The 21682-nt window shown below is 37.5% G+C and overlaps 1 protein-coding gene, 2 long non-coding RNA genes and 2 other non-coding genes across 23 annotated transcripts; 1 reads left to right on the forward strand and 4 right to left on the reverse strand.

Annotated features, from left to right (window-relative positions):
* LOC133722599 (uncharacterized) lies at nt 1-4306 on the reverse strand. Its single transcript, XM_062149475.1, has one exon. The coding sequence runs from the start codon at nt 4082-4084 to the stop codon at nt 26-28; it is 4059 nt and encodes a 1352-aa protein (XP_062005459.1). The 5' UTR covers nt 4085-4306; the 3' UTR covers nt 1-25.
* Nucleotides 4307-6626: 2320 nt separating this feature from the next.
* Nucleotides 6627-21645, reverse strand: LOC133720432 (uncharacterized). 19 transcript variants are annotated; one of them, XR_009851855.1, is made up of 12 exons: nt 21363-21645; nt 19636-19830; nt 18573-18637; nt 17790-17899; nt 17424-17509; nt 17212-17314; nt 17047-17111; nt 16901-16939; nt 16261-16306; nt 9286-9350; nt 8465-8510; nt 6627-7589 (listed from the first exon to the last, which is right to left on the reverse strand). It is a non-coding gene; the product is annotated as an uncharacterized LOC133720432 (long non-coding RNA). The 19 variants fall into 19 exon arrangements; XR_009851850.1 differs by lacking the exons at nt 6627-7589; nt 8465-8510; nt 9286-9350 and adding exons at nt 13961-14236; nt 14535-15821; XR_009851859.1 differs by lacking the exons at nt 6627-7589; nt 8465-8510; nt 9286-9350 and adding an exon at nt 14319-15821 and having other exon boundaries at nt 19636-19705; nt 19761-19830.
* On the forward strand, nt 11369-13838 carry LOC133720433 (uncharacterized). Its single transcript, XR_009851869.1, has 3 exons — nt 11369-11789; nt 11944-11996; nt 13581-13838. It is a non-coding gene; the product is annotated as an uncharacterized LOC133720433 (long non-coding RNA).
* Nucleotides 19206-19281, reverse strand: LOC133723988 (small nucleolar RNA Z195/SNORD33/SNORD32 family). Its single transcript, XR_009853408.1, has one exon. It is a non-coding gene; the product is annotated as a small nucleolar RNA Z195/SNORD33/SNORD32 family (small nucleolar RNA).
* On the reverse strand, nt 19449-19530 carry LOC133724006 (small nucleolar RNA U31b). Its single transcript, XR_009853425.1, has one exon. It is a non-coding gene; the product is annotated as a small nucleolar RNA U31b (small nucleolar RNA).
* Nucleotides 21646-21682: the final 37 nt, after the last annotated feature.

Consider the following 21682-nt stretch of genomic DNA (forward strand, 5'->3'; position numbering starts at 1 on the left):
TCTACTAACAACCCTAGACACCCATTTATAGCTGACCCGACCCGATATAGAGCCCAAGATGGAAATGCAGCTCATTTAGATAGCTCAACACATTAGCCCAAGACAATGTGTAAGAGTGTCCTAACATTCCTCCCCCCTTAAAATAAGGCATGCCCTCAGGCCTTAAAAATGTAAGAATCGGGAAATAAGCCCATGAGACTTCAGTCGGGTAACATTTTTCACTTGCCCAGGCAATACAATCTTGGAATGTTTCGCATCTTTCACTGGCAAGGTACTCCAGAACAGGCTCCAAGGTATACCTGGCCTGTGCATCCCCAGCATTGCTCACTGCAGCGGTATTTTCACTTGGCTTGGATAAAAGTGCATGCATTTCTGGTGGAGTTTTCTTAAGCAAACCCGCAAACTCAGATCGAGCCCATGTCAAATAGTTGTCAATGTTGTGTGGAAATGAGTGCACAGTACACATGGGTGCTTGCTTCTCTGGAAGATCTCTCGAGTTACCATCATTTTCTGTTACGTGAGGAATAACCACTTGAGTGTTGCATTTTGCACGAAGAGTACCTGACTCAAGAACTGCCTTCTGGAAATATAAGCACCTCTGGTCAACATAAAGCGAGTAGGTGTCATCAAACAGAGTCTCACTTTCAGGGCCAACTCCATTCTGCAAAGCTACAATGTTGAGACAGGGATTTATTGGTGCAGCAGGAGAAGCGGTAATTGTATATTTTGCCTGCCTAGTCTTCCAATCACAGAAGAGGAACTGCCTACTGAGGTTACTCTTCTCAATTACATCATCATCAGTGGTTGTTAGCTTCCCCTGGTTGCCACATGAAACTCCCATCAAGGGAACATTTTTTAACAACTCACTTCCGAGTGCACCAGATCCAACCATGAATACTTTGGCAGCCTCCAACTTTGTCTGTAGATTGGACTCAAAAACTGAAATTTGTGCATCATAACAGCTATTCAGTGATTTCCAATCACTGGAATCCAGTGGTTCTGTTGGAAGTGATTCTACCACGTCAAAGTAGAAGAACATGAGCTTGTCAGCTTTGGACTGCTTTGCTGCACCTTGGCAAATCATGGCAAGAACAGAGCGTGTGGTCTCATTGTCTGTAATCATAAGATTCCATCCCGAATTACAATCCAATCGCAAATATCCCAACCAAAGTACAACATTAGGAACAATGGAAGTGAACAATGAAAGATACCATAATGTAGCATATATCATGTTGAGATTTTTAATGTTTGTCACGGTTGCACCAAAAGCAATATCATCATTAGTAACTTGCCAAGTATGTATTAGCGCACATAGATGAACACTCACATGAGAATTATAATTTGACTGCCAACGATATGAATTTTCCATAATAGAAAGGACAGTCAAGGCTTCTCTATTGGGACCCCTCCGTAGATGGCTTGAAATCACAAATGCCATTACCTGGCAGTGAATAATTGCAAACAACAAGATAAACAGAAGAGCTTCATTTGACCGCATGGGTACTGAAGGGTATTTTTGAGGAACCAATGGAAGATCTCCAAAGTCATTGGCCACGAAGCCAAATTCGATAAACCATGTAAGCATAAAATCAAAGAAGTAAAGAGAACAGCTCACAGAAGAACAATAATTTCCATTATCATTATCACCATACCCAATTTCAAGGCCTTGTTTCTTAGACTTCAAAACCATTGGCTCATTCATAGAGAGAACCATCATAATTCCAAAGATAAACTGTGCATCTTCACTCAATATGTCAGCCAAAAGTGGTTGTAATGAATGGATAGCAACCATAGGTGATAAAAGAAACAGTTTCTTGACAAGTGCATGGAATGGATGATAAAAAGTGGAAGAGCACGTTGCCATGAAAAGCTCATCCTTATGAACATGTCCCACCATGTATTGAAAAAACTTGTGCAGTTTAGTCACAAAGCCTATACAATTATCTCTTGAAAGAAGTAGATCAGAAGAGTACCTCAGAAAAGATAACTTGGAATTGCTTTTGAGAAAATCAATGACGTTATCAACAAAATCCCTCCTTGGGTGGCAGATAGATTTAGTTTGGCAAAGGAAATGAAGTACAGCCACGTCAATTAGATAAGGGTAACCTCCAATATTATCTGTGATAACTAACGCAAACTTGAAATCATCATTCCCACTAAAAGTCCCATCCAACCAAGGCTCAATTGTATCACTCAAATACTTCTTAATTGCTGAAATTACATCAAGATAACCCATACTCAAACCGTGCATCTCAGTATAACTCGTCAGGAACACAACTATGTCATAGCATCGCTTCCCTTTAACCAACATGTTTCTTCCATCAGTGTCAAAAGCTGTTTCATTACAAAGTGCCCAAACAAATCCCTTCTTTGGATAAATCAGATAAATCTCTCTTGCAGCTCTGTCACATTCCATCACATGAGAAATTATATGGACTGAATTAGAGGTGGTCTGCTTAGTAACTTTAAACCTTCCACAAGGAACATGCAAGCCCATCTTCTCCCAAGAAGCCAACCACTGATTCCCATTATTCTGAAGATCCAACCAACTAATTTCCATCTCAAAAGGACTGACATAAAAAACTTCATCAACCAAACCATAATTTCTCAGCATTCCATCATCAACATATATAGCCCACATCTGCCCTTTCGTAAAACTCCTCCTATCTTTTTTGAAATTATAAAATTGTGAATCCCCCTCAACACCAACAATATCACAATTACAGTGTTTGTACTTGATATTCTCCAAAACAGTAACATTAGAATTGTCACTATTAATAAGCTTGAAATGTAGAGGATGAGCCAGCATAAGCAAGTCTCCGGTAACCATGCGTACCTTAAAGCCAGCCTGTTGGCACAATTGGGTAAACTGAGTCACAATTACACTTTGCTCATGATCTTCAAGCATGTGGTCTTCATCATGAATCAGCTCAAAGTCTCCAAGGGAGAAACTCTTGAATTTAGTCTTCTTGGTGTTCAATCCACCACTAGCATCCCAAAGCCCATCCAAAGCCAATTCTCGACCCTTTGGTGTCTCTATCTCATCAGATGTGGGAGAGGGAGGTTGATAGCTCGAATCAGATTCATGATATGAACCATTAACCTTGGAATGCATGACCTTAGTCAAGTCTACAGCACCGGGCACAAATAGTTTCTTACTCTCAACAAGCATGGACTCATCCTTAATCAAAGGAACACTCAAATCTTGCTTCTCAGTCACAGCTGCAACCATCAGCACAGTTGCGAAAGCAGGAGATGTCTCAACTAACACATCCAAATCATCGGGTTTTGTGGACGTAATCAAAAGAGGGTCACACCTGTCCGTCTCTGAATCGCCCTGAATTCGTTTTCGACTGCGTCGAGCGGACTTAGACAAGGGTTTTCGCTTCATCTTTATTTGCGACCTTGTCCTCAGGTTTTGGTTCACTCGAATCGATTTGAGCTTCTTGGTTGTAGGAGAGCTATCATATGTGGAAGACAAGGGTGACTGAGAGATAATGGTAGCCTTGTACGGACTGTGATGGTGGGAAACAAACGATTCAATATGTTCAAAGTGAGGGTAATTGACTGGTGGGTTATGTGATTGATGGTGAGGGTTGGGGTAAATCGAAGCAACATTGTAAGGGTGGGAATTTGTAGGGTGGGTAAATGGAAGATTGATACCGTGGTGGTTATCGGAGGCGTATGGTTGAGGGTTTGAGTGAACGGAGTAATCTGAGGAAGTGAAGGTCGGTGGATATTGAGGAGCTTGTTGACATGGCCTCTCATACTGGGTCTGGTGAGTTTCAGGATTCCAGTAGTACAATGAACCCGATGAACCATCAATTAAACCCCTCCAAGGGCTTGGAAGTGTAGGATCAGCCGGAGCATACCATGGACCACTGTATGTAGGGGTTGCAGCAGTTGGAAATTTTGAGCGGTATTCCTGAAACCGACGAATCTCCTCCATGAAATTGTTATGAAAATCGTTCATAGTTTGCTGGAAAACAGCCATCGAACTGATGCAGTGTTGCACTGCTGGAAGAACCACCTCGCCCATATGGATCGAAGGGCTCTGATACCAAATGTTGGGATCAGAATCCATAAAAAGGAAGTAGAGGAAGTAAATTGCAGAAAATGAAAGAAAATAAACTAAACAACATTCATATTCATCGATATCTTTTACAATGGAGGCAAGTTGCTTATATAGCTCAATCTACTAACAACCCTAGACACCCATTTATAGCTGACCCGACCCGATATAGAGCCCAAGATGGAAATGCAGCTCATTTAGATAGCTCAACACATTAGCCCAAGACAATGTGTAAGAGTGTCCTAACACCAGACTTCAGCTTTGACTTCATACGGGAATCTCAGACTCTCTGTTTTAGAGTTTCTCACTCTCTCTCTCACTCTCTCAGGCAACGGCATGGTAGGCCAAAACTCAGAAAATAAAATTGAATAAGCAATGAAGAAGAAAGGTACTGTCTTGATCGGACGGTGGTGGTTCCGTCAATCAACCAATGAAAGAGAGAGAGAGAGAGAGAGAGAGAGAGAGAGAGAGAGAGAGAGATTACAGACATTCTTGGAGCTTACAGCTTGAGCTTGATGGTGCTGGGTTTGATTGATAATCTCATCGGAAGCGAAGAGCCCAGGCTAAAGTGGTTTGGTTTTTCTTTTTTTCTTCTTATGTTTATCTAAATAGTTTAAATATGCTTTGCAGATAAGGTCAACACTAATTGGATGAAGATCATGCTGGTTTCAAATACAAAGAATAAAAAAAAAATATTATCTTATAGTATATAAGAGAAGAAGAAGTATCTGACGTTTGCTTTAAACCAAAAGAAAGACTGATTCGATGGGGGAGAGAGTGGAGATAATTAAGACCAAAAAAAAAAATGTTTTAAAAGGAAAAAAACACACACACATAATTAAACACTTATTTATTTATATAATTATATGTTATAAAAATAAAATTAATAAAAAAAAAGAAAACCGCCTAGTCCCCGCCTAGGCCCCGGACTACCGCTCGACTAGCGCCTAGCGTTTTTTAGAACCTTGCCAAAACCCGCCCCAATAATATATACATATATTTAATTTATACATTTTTAAATTATATATATATATATATATATATATATATATAAATCCTAAACCGTTCATATTGGAACTTGAAACCATGAGTCAAACGAGGTTTTGACTCATGGTTTATTTTTTTATAATATAAATTACAAATATATACATTTACTACTTTACTTTAATGGTTACACTTTTACAATATAAAAGACACCATAAACAACAACCCAACCACCCTTCAAAAAAACCAAACCGTTCATATTGTTCTCTCTAACCCTAACTGAATTATGACTTATGAATTTAATCATGTTTTAATTTTATTTGTTGTAGATTTTGATTTTAGAAAACGCAATATGAGAAAAAATTATAGGGAAATGATGGAAAATGTCACATTAGAGTATGAAATGATAAAAAGGTCACCTAGTTTCCCACTTGATAAAAAAGTCCATTATGAATTGTTAGTGATATTAATTTAGTCCTTATTAATAAAGAAGTGATGCTAAAAAAGTTCAGTTTTTAATTTTTTTGATTCCGATTCTGCCCTTAAAGCTAATACCACGTTTATAACCGTTCATTCAAAATCTCATAGCTCAAATTTTCTCTCTCATTTGATCAAGCTTCTTGATTCAAATTTGATCGGAGATTCTCTCTTCGCCGCCAGCTTCTGATTGCGCTTGGTCTCTCTAAGATGATCTGAAATCTCAATTTTGAGTGGTTTTGGAGCTTCAATCCACAACTTTCTTCTCTTTTTCCTATCTTTGGCTTCATCACTCTTCCCCGTGATCACGTCACTTCTTCTTCTTCTTCCTTTACTCAGTCCTCAATTACAAAAAGGTTGACTGAGACCGTGAGATTGGAGGCATATGAGACTGTGACTTCATCTGTATCGCTCTTTCCCTATTCAAGTGTGCACGCGATTAGATATCCCGATCGGTTTTTCGATCCACGACCGGTATCGGAATTTCATCTTCAATCCAGGTAAGTCTAGGTTTGGATAAGTGTTTTTAGTGAGATTTCCTCAATGCATCTCGACATTGTTTGCTTCGAATCGATGAATTTTTGTTTTCGCGAGCTTGAATACTCAGAACTTACGTATTTTGAAATAATTCTCAAATAGTTGGTAGAATTTTCAACTGATTTGGTTTTTAGGTTTTGAGATTTCCGATTCTCTTAGTTGCTTACTTGATTTTCAAACATTTGAGGACAAATTTGATGAGAATTAGCAGTTTTGTGTGCTTTGATATATAGATTTGGTACTATAGCTTACTGATATGTGATCTTCCGATTAACTTGTGATTATCTCCTCACTAGTAGCTTACATGAATTCGTAGAGGTTTGATTTCGAAGCCACCATTTTTTTTTTTTCAGTTGAGCTTTTTGATGGGGTCTGAATTTGCTATGCAATTTTATTTTTGGTAGGAACGATTTCGTCAGTGGACATGGCATAGGAAAAGTATTATTAACACTCTTAGTTCGGCAGCGCTATCTCTACCATCTTCTCTAATAGATTTTAGGTTGGCCTTTTCTTCAAATTTGTTTCTTCATTGTCGGACATAAAGAAACAAAACACATTTCTTCCCCAGAAAATATTCATTATTTTCATCTCAGCTTAATCCCCAGTACCATTTATGCAAGTATCTCCACTTTACTTGCATTTGCTACCTAAATTTCACGAGTTATTGGAATATGTAGCTGATAAGATTTTCACTATTGGATGCTAGCAGCTACTACTCCTCTCCACTTCTGAAACTTCAATTGCTTCTTCATCTCCATTTCGACCATCCCATTCCATTTCACCTGCTGTTACAGAGTTCAAATCCGTCTAATCTGTCTTATTCATCTTATTCAACAGTCTCTTGTGTAATCACGGTGATAACATTCTTATCGGTGAGGAGCTTTATATATTCCTTGGCACCCTCTGGATCAGGTTTCTTTATCAAGTAGTTGAGACAGGCAGCCCAAACATCCTTGTTGGTCTTCCAACCAGGCTGCACAGCCAAAAGTGCTTTTCTCGTCAACTCAATTGCCTTCTCAGTTTGGTCATGATCAGGATGCACTTTTGCCAAAGAATACCATGACTTTGCATCAGGTTTCGCACCCTTCAGTATAACCCTTTCAATAATAGCTTCGGCCTTGTCAAGAAGACCTTTTCAGGAATAAGCAGCAATCAAGTGATTTGGGGTATGAACATCATAAACTGACTGCTGAGATTCCCACTCTTCAAAGATCTTCTCGGCACTCTCACTGTCACCCATCTTCAAAAGTGAGGTTATCATGATTCTATAACCCTTATTGTATACTTTCTTCTGACCCTTGTAAAGTTTCCATAGTCTCATAACATTATCTTTCTTCCCTAGTGCTGCATATTGTGGCATAAGTGCTCGTATTCTTCCCTCTGTCTTTCGGAACTTGGTATCAGCTCCTCAGACTTCTTTAGCATTGCCAAAGCCTTGTCCTCATTTCCAGCTTTCATATAAACACTAGCAGTATAGCCCGCGCCATGCTGTGGGTTTGTTTGCTTGCTTGCTGCAACACTAGCAGATTTCATTCAATTTAAAGAGCTCCAGATTAGAAATTCCTTCTAATTACTATCGCAAATCAATGCGCAGCACACATTATCTCCTTTGCAGCAGATAGGAGAGGTTCTCATTCAAAATGTACAAACAAAGAAACAGAGATAGGACGAACACAGAATCCTATAAATCAACACTCCAAAAGCAGGTCATCCTAAATCGGCATTCAAAGGATATGCAAGCTTAAAGCGCGACTGCACACAACTGTGCAACCACAACTTTTGGGTCGAATAAACATAATTGGAACATTAGAAGATACATTTTTTTTCATTCTAAAACAATCACTCTAGCCAACAATATAACAAACATAGTTTTGTTCAAATAATCTTTTGCTTGATTCATCAAGTCTGGTGCAATGTTAAAACTGAAAAGAAAAGAACAAACAGATTTAGAAAGAGAAGCAAATGAAATTTATATTGAACTTATGTCGAAAGACTGTTATACACAATACAAAGGGTCAGAGGATCTTCAACTTTTTTTGAACTGTAGTAAGAAGCTTCAATTGGCATGACAAAAACGTCTAAAAGCCCCAAGTAAAGCAACCCAAACCATTCTTCAAGCTCTATGCTTCTCTAGTATAGTAACTACAGAATTCATTCAAACTTGCGACCCTAAAAATTTGCGCAAATCAGAAATAGCATAAAGTGGAATAAGAAATAGCTAATCAATAAAGCTTTTTGTTATCTAATTCCTCATAGAATACTGACCCATGCACTTTCACTAAGGTAAATAGTGAACCAAACTATATTAGAGATTCAAAATAATGTGGTTTTGAAATGAAAGCTTTAACCAAATGATCTTTTCCATCTTTCAATAGGTCAATAGATTTTGTTTACCTTGTTACAGGATCAGGGTAATGGCAGACCTGCTTGCATACAGAATCTGCATAAACAAACAGGAACAACACCATTAGGCTCAAAACAGAACTCCACCTAGTAACAAATAGTATAACTATATTGCCCATTAGAACTGCAGTACATTTCTTTTCCTGATATCCCATACCTTAACCTGGAGAAAACACAAAAACCAAAGAAACAACACAATCACTTAGAAACTAATCCAACTGCAATATGGGGCAGAATTACTTATCTACAACTTTCCTCCTACCAGATTTCATTACATTTTCCCTCATTCATGTGCTACTAACAAAGTTCTTAATCCTGATTAGTCAATTTCAACTTTTCTGAACTTCTCTCAGCAAAAACAAAGATCTCTGTGTCGCAAGACTTGTATAGATTCTATGTATGCCCTGTAAACGAAATGTCCAGCTACAAATAAAGCCCGGGCATTAGATAATAGATACCATGGGCAATTAAATCCTTCCGTCCAATCAACAAATTGACACAAACAGAGCAAACACAATTGTCTAAAACAGGTTCCATTAATTGCAACACATCCAGTAGATAAACACAAATGATATCTCTCCTTAGTTTAGGAGTTAAATGAATAAAGCACAAAGTCCAAATGTAGGCAACAGCAAGAGAAACAAATAAAGAAAGGAAAGTATTTATAAGATTGAGAGAAACAGCATAAAAAGTTGTGGATCCGAAACTGGTAAAAATAGAGCATGGTTGAGTTCGGAGGAGGATTTTACATGCAATGTTGAACTGAAGGAAAGTAGAAACAGAGCAACTGATGTTGTTGACGGAGGTCATACCTTCTGTGAAAGAAACCGGATCTCCAAGCCTTTTGGGAGCAATTCAACCTTAGAAAACTGCAAAACTGTAAGATCTGAATCAAAATTACTGATTCCCATACCAAAATTTCATTTCCAAGCAATACTATTTTGGGTACATAAATGAGGTCGTGTATAGAGAATTTCGATTTGATCAGTGTAATAACAATCTGGAAATTTTAAAATGGATTTTATTTTTGTACACATTACTTAAACTTACTGCTTTCTTCTCCAAATGAAAAGTGAATAATTCAAATAACTGATAATAGAGTTATATATAGCATACAAATTAGTGAAAACTAATATCAGTTGAAACTCAATGAGAACATAAAATTCAATAAAGATTGAAGCAGACAAAATTGAGACAAAAAGAATTTCAGCGCTATGGATATGTGAGAAACGCTTTGACCATAAAGCAGCAAGTACAATTAAAAACCACAGGCATTAGGTTAAAGTTTGCATCACGGATTGCAGGAAGACTTATAAAAATTAAGCAAAAAAGAGACAAAAATTGAAATTTGATCAACTATTCGCTCAACTGTGCCGCTGCATGTCAAGATGCAAGCAAGCACGGGAGAGCGAAAGAGAGGGTCAATTACCAAAAACAAAACTTGAATTGGGCTGCATCATAATCAAATTAACTGAAGTTAGATAGAGGCTTCCAGATGCAAAACCTCAGGCTTCTGTCGGTGTCCGATGTCCTTCTGTACCATTTCCTTGTAAAATTCCATTGCCACATCAGCTTTTCCAGCAGCACAGAGTGCACGTATCAAAACCACAGAGTCTGGTTCAAAACCGCATTTCTCTCTCTCTCTCTCTCTCTGCTCTTTGGTCTCTTTCCTTTCCTCTGAAAAGTCCGATTTGCGAGGGTTCTTGTTGGGTTACGCATCAATAATTTAATAGTAACAAATCAAATAACACCCCAAGTTTGGTTCTTTTTTGGCTCTACAAGCAAGGAAGCTCGTGGCCTAATGAATGAGGCTCATATATTTTGCAGAATACCAGGTTGGAGTTCAAATTCAAATCTGGGGTATAGTGAGAGACGGTTGGTGACTTGAACATGAGGGGCTCTTCAACATTTTTGTGCGTTTTTTCTCATAAAAACCAAACCAGACTTTCATTTTTTATTTCAAATTTTAAATCAGAATTGCATAGATACTTGGGGGTTTTCTTCTAAACCAAAAGAAACACATGCAGGTCTTGAGCTGGCAGCACTCCCCTAACAATATAATCCTACCTAGCTCCTATTATATTCTCTCTAGTATATTGAATTAAACCTGTACAAACTCGGGGATCTGGTTGGGTGTCCAGGCAATCTACCAGTACCCAACTTCCTATATAACAAAACCTAACATCCACTATGTCCCCATTCTCACAGGTCAATATTGTTTTGACCTTATATTTGCTTGTGATGGCCGCCAGCACCGTGTTCGCATCATATTGAGTATTTGGCATAAATTGGGCACCCGGACCCACACCCATCAAATCATCAAACTTGATTTGCTCCCACAGGTAAACTCCTTTCAGTAGGTAGTCATTAGAAGTTGGTAATAAATCCATGGTACATGAACCGTGTTTCTCATATTCATGTTCCCAAAATTGAAGGTCTGTTTTACCATAAAGACCATGCCAAGCTTTAGTTAGTGCAGCTTGATCGTCGTTATTAATCTGATAAGAAGAAATCGTAAAAGATAATTAGATATAATTTGTTAGACATGGAGTAGGTAAAATTGAATGAAAAAAATCCCCTAAAAAAAGAACTAGTTAGAGATATGTATATTCAAAAAGAAATAAATGAAAAAATAAAAACAAAAACATTACCGTGAGGTTAAATGGAGGAGCTGAAGGACAATTATTAACCGGCACAAATGTATATTTAGGAGATTGTCCTTGAAGTTTCTCGGCCCACAGGCCATGTATGGTCCAAGGATTAGCGCTACCCTTGTTATAAGGATTTTGGATGACCAGCATGATATAGTCGTAACCTTTGTTTGTCTGTGCTGGCACAGTTGCGGGGAATAAAAATAATATGAAGGCAAGAAAATAAATGATTTTCATCTCTTTAGAAGATTAATAAAGAACAAGTACGTTTTCTGCGATGAAATAAAAGAACAAGTACGTTTTTTGCGATGAATAAAGAACTAGTGTGTGTTGCTGGTTAGCTAGCTAATGCATTTATATAGTAACCTCAACCCGACTGTTTAATTCACTCCTGAATCAATCGCATGATCAACCTATCTCTTTCAATTTTGGTGAGCCTTGCCTTCGGCGTGGATGCTTTCCATCTCATGTCTCAACTACTCAACTCATGTAAATCTGCTGAGTGTGACAGCGCCATTCACTCTTTCTCCCTTTTTGCCTACCTGTTCCTTTCTCTCTTCCTGCTTGGAGCGAAACAGCAGCAGCCTCTGTTTTTTCCGTTTCTTCTCTTCTACCGTGACTACCACCGGTGGAGCAAGATTCTGAACAGATCACAAATAAGACAGGTTGGGTTATATGCCATATTTGATATCAAATTTGGGATTTTGTATTCTGGATTTGATGTAAGATTTCGAGGAGGAAAGATTAGGGACCTGGGTCTGGGTTTGTTTTGGATTGTTCTACCATGATTTCTAATTTGTTTCATTTATTCTTTGTCAGTTGTTGCCCAAGGCTGGGTGATTGAAGCAGAGGATATATACGGTTCGTATTTGGTGAGTTCCTTCCTGATTGCTCCGAGCACCTCATTTTTGTTTGGTCTAATTATGTATGTCAAAACCCACGTTTCTATTCATCAAAATCGTTACTGGGTTTTGAAAATGATAAACCAAAAGAAGAACATGAAGGTGGCTCTTTTACAGTTTCATACCTTTTTTGGATTCATCTATATCGCTTGAGGAGGGATTGGATTGGAAGTTTCAGGCTTTGTTTTTGTTTATTAGTATTGAAATTTGGTTTTGACCTAAATGAAATTTTATTGTCTGCTCTTTAATAGATAGTCTGGTTGCGTTTTGTAAAACATAGATATTTTGGCCTCTGTTTTGCTTGCATTGTGATATGGATATCTGTTTTGCTTCCAACTAAAATTTTTTTGGCAGACTGAAATAGTAAATATATGAATCGTGCGAATGAAAATTATACAATAATGAGTGCAATTTTATGACTTTCTGTTCCAAGTTAAGTTAATAATGATTGTTATGGTTTTAGTTTAATTGTGTGTTGGTTGCACATCTTATATCATCTTAGATCTTATATGATCCAAATGAAAATTTAGTTACAGTAAGCTGATGGTTGGAAAAAGGTTTTCGGAGCAGGTTAAAACTCTGAAAGGATTTGTAGAGGCAAAATCTGTTGGTGAAATTCATTACGGTTTCCTATTGTGTTTTGATATAGGTTAGCAAACGTTTCTTATTGGGTTCGCTTCATTGAAATGTAGAAATGTAATCCACTTTTTGTATATAGAGGGAAAAACGAATAAATGGAAATTAAAAGCTTTCCAGGTGTAGGATGAAAAACTGGTGTGATTATTATTCTGTGTGTGTGAAAGGTTTGAACTTATAAGCAGTGCCACTATTGTGTTTGAGATGCTCAAGTGAACTCTCAAATAAGACTGGAGCATAGGACCTACCTAGATTCAGAAGAGCCTCTTCACCCAGCTAAACCAACTCCTAATAGACTAAGGGCCTTCCTTTACCCAGCAATGATCCTATCTCTAAATCCCCATTATTAATGTTTCATTTTATCTTAAAAAAAAAAAAAAAACTGCTTTTAGATGAATTTATTTGAAAACAGGGGTCAACTAATCATCAGCTTGATGGAAAAAAGAGTTACCAGGAAGCATGACAATATTGAAATGAGCATACTATCACTGTCATGACTAAATGCATTCTAAACACTTGATGCAGTCTTCAATCCTGAATATTTATGTAAACAATATGATTATAAAAATAACATTAAACTTGCATTTCAGAGTGGCGGAGCTTTGCTTCATGTTCCAGGGACCATAGATAAATTAAAATCAGTTTTGCTTTTAGTGTGCTATGCTTTCAGTTTTAAAGGTCTGTTAACAAGAAAAGAAAAAACAAAAAGAACTTATGTTACTATTACTACTAGGAATCTGTTAAAGAGTTGCAAGTTGTGTCACTCTGTTGTGACTATTTCAGTCACCAACAACAAAAGGCTACCTCCAAACTCACCCTCTCCTTACAACACAGCAAGAGTAGTAGTGGAAGTATACTGCTTGAAGGTGGTTGTAGGTCATGTGCTATCTCTCTAATTATTCTTGCATCTTTTTGCAGTTTTTGTGCCTGTGAGGCATAAGCTCCTCCACTGGTTGCTGCTTCGGATTGTGAGAGAGAATAATTACTCTGCTTTGGGTGGTTTAGGGTTTAGAGTCATCTCTCAAGGAATGAGCTTTTCCTCTGTAAAGGGTCTGATTCTCAATTTCTAACAATGTAAATAATTTGAATATGTATGTATTTTTGAATGAACCCTGCATTACATGTAAGCAACCTTCATTGCTATTTCAGTGGAATGAAGTCATAATTTAATTTTTACATGTTAACAAAAGCAAATTCTGCGGCAAAGCGCGGGCAACTTTTCTAGTTCTCTACTCTAAAGTTCCAACCCCCTAATGAACAGTAACTCTTATGAATAGTGCACTGACTTTCTTGCCCCTGCTATTTGCGTCGAATTGCCATTAGTTACCTGCCGTTTGTCCTCATCACACCGCTTCGAAGATTTTCGGTTCATATCAGCTTTCTTCTCAGTTTTGATGGTGTTGTTGGATGATTCGAGTGATACCGTGTGACGAGATTGATTTGTTGCCAGTTCAGCAGCTTCCGACGATTTAGACCAACTGCTTGACAGTGCTTTAGATGACTTCCAGAAATATCAACCTCAGCAAACCCTCCCTTGAAGGGTTCCATCTTTTTCTTCAAAGCTTTAAGCTTTACTGTTCAATTAAGAATTTCATAAGTTTGTGTGTTATGTAGGGTTCAGAACAGAATTTTAGCATATAGAACATTGCGTTGAAAAGGACCAACATCAGGACTTCTTAGCCTTTCATATCCATTTTACTCTTCTTCTGACTCGATGAAATGAGTAGCAAAAGCACTTGACATATGTACAAACAAATGATTTTATATACACACTACATTGCTGACAGTTATCACAACTAAGCAACTCTAGTGGGCGTAATTCAATACAATGGCTATTAAACTTCACTGAGGTTATTTGGCATCAACTGTTACCTGTTTATATTAACAGAAAATCCATTTAATCCTCAATGTTGCAGTACACTTCATTGTCGACTCCCCTCCACTTCTGAAACCTCACTTGCCTCTTCATCTCCATTTCGACCATCCCCTTCCATTTCACCTGGTGTTACAGAGTTCGAATCCGCCTTATTTATCTTATTCAACAGTCTCGCCTGTGTAATCACGGTGATAATATTCTTATCGGTGAGGAGCTTTCTATCAAGTAGTTGAGACAGGCAGCCAAAACATCCTTGTTGGTCTTCCAACCAGGCTGCACAGCCAAAAGGGCTTTTCTCGTCAACTCAACTCCCTATTCAGTTTGATCATGATCAGGATGCACTTTTGCCAAAGAATACCATGACTTTGCATCAGGTCTCGCACCCTTCAGTATAACCCTTGCAATAATAGCTTCAGCCTTGTCAAGAAGACCTTTTCAGGAATAAGCAGCAATCAAATGATGTGGGATACGAACATCATAAACTGACTGCTGAGATTCCCACTCTTCAAAGATCTTCTCGGCACTCTCACTGTCGCCCATCTTCAAGAGTGAGGTTATCATGATTCTATAACCCTTACTGTATACTTTCATCTGACCCTTGTAAAGTTTCCATAGTCTCATAACATTATCTTTCTTCCCTAGTGCTGCATATTGTGGCATAAGTGATCGTATGCTTCCCTCTGTCTTTCGGAACTTGGTATCAGCTCCTCAGACTTCTTTAGCATTGCCAGAGCCTTGTCCTCATTTCCAGCTTTCATATAAACACTAGCAGTATAGCCCGCGACATGCTGCGGGTTTGTTTGCTTGCCGTAGCACTTCTAATCTAATGTTAACTTTTCTTGACCAATATTTGTTGCCAAAAGTAATGCTTCACTTTTGAAGATCTCATTCAATTTAAAGATCTCCAGATTAGAAATTCCTTGTAATTACTATCGCAAATCAATGTGCAGCACACATTATCTCCTTTGCAGCAGATAGGAGAGGTTCTCATTCAAAATGTACAAACAAAGAAACAGAGATAGGACGAACACAGAATCATATGATTCAACACTCCAAAAGCAGGTCATCCTAAATCGGCATTCAAAGGATATGCAAGCTTAAAGCGGGACTGCACACAACTGTGCAACCACAACTTTTGGGTCGAATAAACATAATTGGAACATTAGAAGATACATTTTTTTTTTTTAAATTCTAAAACACTCACTCTAGCCAACAATATAACAAATATAGTTTTGTTCAAATAATCTTTTGCTTGATTCATCAGGTCTGGTGCAATGTTAAAACTGAAAAGAAAAGAACAAACAGATTTAGAAAGAGAAGCAAATGAAATTTATATTGAACTTATGTCGAAAGGGGAGGATCTTCATCTTTTTTTCAAATGTAGTAAGGAGCCTCAATTGACATGACAAAAACGTCTAAAAGTCCCAAGTAAAACAACCCAAACCATTCTTCAAGCTCTATGCTTCTCTAGTATAGTAACTACAGAATTCATTAAAACTTAAAAATTTGCGCAAATCAGAATAGCATAAAGTGGAATAAGAAATAGCTAATTAATAAAGCTTTTTGTTATCTAAGTCCCCATAGAATACTGACCCATGCACTTTCACTAAGGTAAATAGTGACCCAAACTATATTAGAGATTCAAAATAATGTGGTTTTGAAATGAAAGCTTTAACCAAATGATCTTTTCCATCTTGCAATAGGTCAATAGATTTTGTTTACCTTGTTACAGGATCAGGGTAATGGCAGACCTGCTTGCATACAGAATCTGCATAAACAAACAGGAACAACACCATTAGGCTCAAAACAGAACTCCACCTAGTAACAAATAGTATAACTATATTGCCCATTAGAACTGCAGTACATTTCTTTTCCTGATACCCCATACCTTTTTTTTTTTTTTTTTTTTTTTTTTTTTTTTTTTTTGAGACTAGGGTATCCGAGTCTTTGACCCGACTATTCCCTAGGTCCCCCGCCTGACCCCACAACATTTGGGGAACTGGAAACTCTAGCAATTGCTAGGTGGGTACCTTGGGAGAGGATCGAACCCCAGACCACTTGGGAGCAAACCAAGGGCCTGACCGCTAGACCAACAACTCTTTGGTCCTGATACCCCATACCTTAACCTGGAGAAAACACAAAAACCAAAGAAACAACACAATCACTTAGAAACTAAACCAACTGCAATATGAGGCAGAATTACTTATCTACAACTTTCCTCCTACCAGAATTCATTACATTTTCCCTCATTCATGTGCAACTAACAAAGTTCTTAATCCTGATTAATCAATTTCAACTTTTCAGAACTTCTCTCAGCAAAAACAAAGCACCATGGGTCTGGAAAATTGAAGTCGACACTTACAGTTTGATCACCAGAAACTGTCACCATTTTAGTATCATCCTGTAAAAATATTACATTGCATAAGCACCATATTACATCTGCTACATTTTCACAACGATAAGGGAAAAACTCAGCAAGTAAAACAAAAAATAGTAAAGGAAACAGACCTCGCTTGTCAGCTTGGCATAGTAAACAACCCCAAAACCACCTTGTCCAATCTTATCGAAATCAGCTAACAAAAAATCAAAATTCAAAAGGAATTAGGAAAGATGAATTATTAACTTGAAGAAAATCAGAGGAGAAGACGAAAAACAAGAGAAGAGAAACCATACCCCAAGACAGATATGTTTGATGGATTATTAACCTGAAGTATCGTCCAGATTAAGGCCACTATGGGGAGATTTCCCTCCTACATTCCAGGTTGCCACAAAAGCTCTGAAAGACAAACCCGAAAGGGGTGTATTTAAAAAGTTGCAGCATATATAGTAGTAAGGAAAGCAAAATGAAATAGAAACAGGAGAAAAAAAAATCAAATTATGATTACCGAAAAGACTGAACATCTCGACCCACAGGCATTTGAGCCCCTCTGCCACTTATAGATTGACTGTCAAGCACTGTATCAGATTGCTTCTGAAAGAAGATAAAAGCAAGGTAATTTTCATGCTATAAAATACGTATAAGCTTTCAGCTCTACTTTCACCTCACCTATTGAACATATTTTAGTTAAATTGTCATGTAAGGAAGATAAATAGTTCCTGATCAGAGAGATCTATGCAAACTATTTTTAAACTTTTATTTATGCATGTGTATTCATTCTGAGTCTTGGCTTATGCCTTTACAGAAATATTGTCAAGTCTATACTACTGCAATAAGAAAGAGTGATTATTTGGCCTTATAAATTGAATTATACCTTTCTATTCTCTGCCTCTTCTTCTGAATTCAGTGAGAATAAACAGCTATGTTAAAATATTCAAGCATTTCCTTAGATTTCAGTTGTTTTGAAGAAGGGAATCAATTTCCCTGCAACATGAAAATGCAGAATGATCAAGCATAGGAACCAATGATATGAAAACATCTAACAATAAAAATCCAATCACATTATATTGAGGGGATACATTAATCGTGGTAACTGTTGGATACTCAAATGCAAATTGATCTAAACACACCCAGTTTTACTTTTGATCAGACAAAGAACTCAAATGGGCACTTCTACATCCAGGGTTAAAGTAACAGAAAGCTGTTGAGAAACAAAGATCTCTGTGTCGCAAGACTTGTATAGATTCTATGTATGCCTTGTAAACGAAATGTCCAGCTACAAATAAAGTCTGGACATTAGATACCATGGGCAATTAAATCCTTCCATCCAATCAACAAATTGACACAAACAGAGCAAACACAAATGTCTAAAATGGGTTCCATTAATTGCAACACATCCAGTAGATAAACACAAATGACATCTCTCCTTAGTTTAGGAGTTAAATGAATAAAGCACAAAGTCCAAATGTAGGCAACAGCAAGAGAAACAAATAAAGAAAGGAAAGTATTTATACGATTGAGAGAAACAGCATAACAAGTTGTGGATCTGAAACTGGTAAAAATAGAGCATGGTTGAGTTCGGAGGAGGATTTTACATGCAATGTTGAACTGAAGGAAAATAGAAACAGAGCAACGATGTTGTTGACGGAGGTCATACCTTCTGTGAAAGAAACCCGATCTCCAAGCCTTTTGGGAGCAATTCAACCTTAGAAAACTGCAAAACTGTAAGATCTGAATCAAAGTTACTGATTCCCATACCAAAATTTCATTTCCAAGTAATACTATTTTGGGTACATAAATGAGGTCGTGTATAGAGAATTCAATTTGATCAGTGTAATAACAATCTGGAAATTTTAAAATGGATTTTATTTTTGTACCATCACCTAAGCTTACTGCTTTCTTCTCCAAATGAAAAGTGAATAATTCAAATAACTGATAATAGAGTTAAAGACAGCATACAAATTAGTGAAAACTAATATCAGTTGAAACTCAATGAGAACATAAAATTCAATAAAGATCGAAGCAGACAAAATTGAGACAAAAAGAATTTCAGTCAGAAAATTTCAGCGCGAAGGTTATGTGAGAAACGCTTTGACTATAAAGCAGCAAGTACAATTAAAAACCACAGGCATTAGGTTAAAGTTTGCATCACGGAAGACTTTTAAAAATTAAGCAAAAAAGAGACAAAATTGGAATTTGATCAACTATTCGCCCAACTGTGCCACTGCATCTCAAGGTGCAAGCAAGCACGGGCGTTAAGAGTTATCCAGAAGTAAAAAGGGTATGCAATGTAGATCAGATGGTAGTGCATGTAAATATTCATCATTCAACAGCAGAAAAGATGGGTACAAATCATCACTTCTTATTGCATACCCCCAAAAAAATTTGACATTTTCAACAAAAGAAACGACACCGGAAAGTAGAGCACATATTGAGTACCAGAGACAAACAAAACAAAATTACAATTATAAAAACCAGATCAGAAAGACAATCACTGATTTACCCTATCAAAACTTTCTATCAATTTCTACATGAATGAAATCAGATAGTCATTCACCACCTTCCATCTCTTGGATGCAAATAAGACGGGGGCTATGATCACTATCATCATTTTCACTCAAGAACCAAATTCAACTTTACAAATTGCAAGCTAAACAAATACAGCAGGGCGATAATGGTGGAAAAAGTCAATACCCTGAGCGAAAGAGAGGGTCAATTACCAAAAACTTGAAATGGGCTGCATCATAATCAAATTAACTGAAGCTAGATAAAGGCTTCCAGATGCAAAACCTCTATCTAACCTCAGGCTTCTGTCGGTGTCGATAGAGGCTTCCAGACGCAAAACCTTAGACTCATACGCATATGTTCAGGGCGAAGGGCCGAATCGTAATTGTGACAATCGGCTCGGCTCCACCCTAGACACCAAACGGCTTATGAACATTAGTAACAGTAAACCCAACTTTTGTATATTTAGAATAATTGTTGGTTTCTGAAAAGAATGCACGTGAGACCTCTGAAACTAAACAACCAAATTAATACTCCCACGTTATACCCCAAATGGAGGAATCCCAGACAAAGCCCTGCCCTGCATCCCATTTACTTATCCCTAATAGTGAACACAGTAATATATGAATTCTCCATTCCACACCAAATAAAATAAAATAAAATCTTTGAAGAAAAAACCACACTCGCAGAAAGTTACATAAACCTATGAAGAGGTACATACCTGATAACCTAAAGTGAATGAACATCAGCACAAAACATAGCATAGTCTCACTCAAAAGAGGGCATAAGACATTGTATATTGCAATCCAAACTTAATAACAAATATCATAATAAGAAAAAATGGGTTTTGTTTTAATGTAGTTGGATATGATTGATTGATTGCATACACATGCTCGACTATTGACATTTACCAGGCAGCAAAATTAAAGTGATGGAAATTAAAATAGAGTATATAACCCAAAAAAACAGAGAGAAAACAAAAAACAAAAAAAACAGAGTAGTTAGCATTAGCAATTTAGCATATGGGTAGTGGTTAAGCAAATTTATTAATGGATTCAATATTGCCATGAAAAATTCCATTAAATCCCCTTTCTCACGCACACCCTTTAAGGCATATTTACTCCTTGACAAATCAGAAAATTGTTCACAGCTAATTGTGATTAGGAATTTGAGACTTTGACTTGAAAAGGCCGTGTGATTGAACCATGAGGCATGACATATTTGGTCTTTGGTCATATTAATTTGATTGATTTTCTTATATTTATATGAATAAGTGGGCTTTTTCTTTTCTGGGAAGAACGGGATTTGGGATTTGACAAGGAAAAGAGTAATTGCAAAAATTGATTAACGACTAAGCACCCTATTCAATTCGAAGCATATAGATAAACAATTTAAAGACTCTAGAGATACATTTGATTAAAGATTGCAGAGAGTTCACATGTGCATTTATCAAAAACAAAGACAGAGGTCAGAGTGAAGTTGCTCCAGCCATAAACAGTACAACTTTAGTTGTAAAGCCTGGGTTTGTCATGAGTAGTTGAATAGTACATCCCAGACATTGGTTTAAAAGGGTTGATAGATTTATCTAGCTCAGAATCTATAAGCTAAAATAGCATGGACTTTCACTGCACATCTCTTTGGCCATTTGATTTCTGAGGGTTTTGATTTCCGAATCTGGTTTCCTCCACAACAGTTATATCTTCCTTTTCTCCCAGTGCATTCTCTTCCCCGACCTCACCAACCCCCAAGATAGGTTTCCTTAGCGAGCGTCGTAAAGTTATCAATCAATCGTATGAAATTTTGAGAATCGGAAATGAAGGGTTTTAGAGGTTGAGCTCCAACACAGGGACTGTAATATGGTGGATAAGCCTATTCCTTTACAATTCTCTAATAAGAAATGAAATACCCAACACAAAATCCAAGAGAAATCAAATCAACTTACATAAGGAAGGGAGTGATCGGGGAATATCAGCCGACATTGAAAGGGCCGATATCTCCGGTTCTGAGGGAGGTGGCGAGCTCGTCAGCGACAGGAGACCCAACCGGTGAGACCATCTCGGCCACCCAAAGAGTCATGTTCCTCTGTCTCACTGTCTCTGCTCTTTGGTCTCTTTCCTTTCCTCTCAAAAGTCCAATTTGCGAGGGTTTTTGTTGGGTTACGCATCAATAAGTAACAAATTCTTTTTGGGCTCTAGAAGCAAGGAAGCTCCGAGCTCGTGGCCTAATGTGATAGGGGGTTTTTAATCAGACGATTGGTGAGGC

Source organism: Rosa rugosa, chromosome 7 (assembly GCF_958449725.1).
Source record: "Rosa rugosa chromosome 7, drRosRugo1.1, whole genome shotgun sequence".
In the NCBI taxonomy this organism is placed as follows: domain Eukaryota; kingdom Viridiplantae; phylum Streptophyta; class Magnoliopsida; order Rosales; family Rosaceae; genus Rosa; species Rosa rugosa.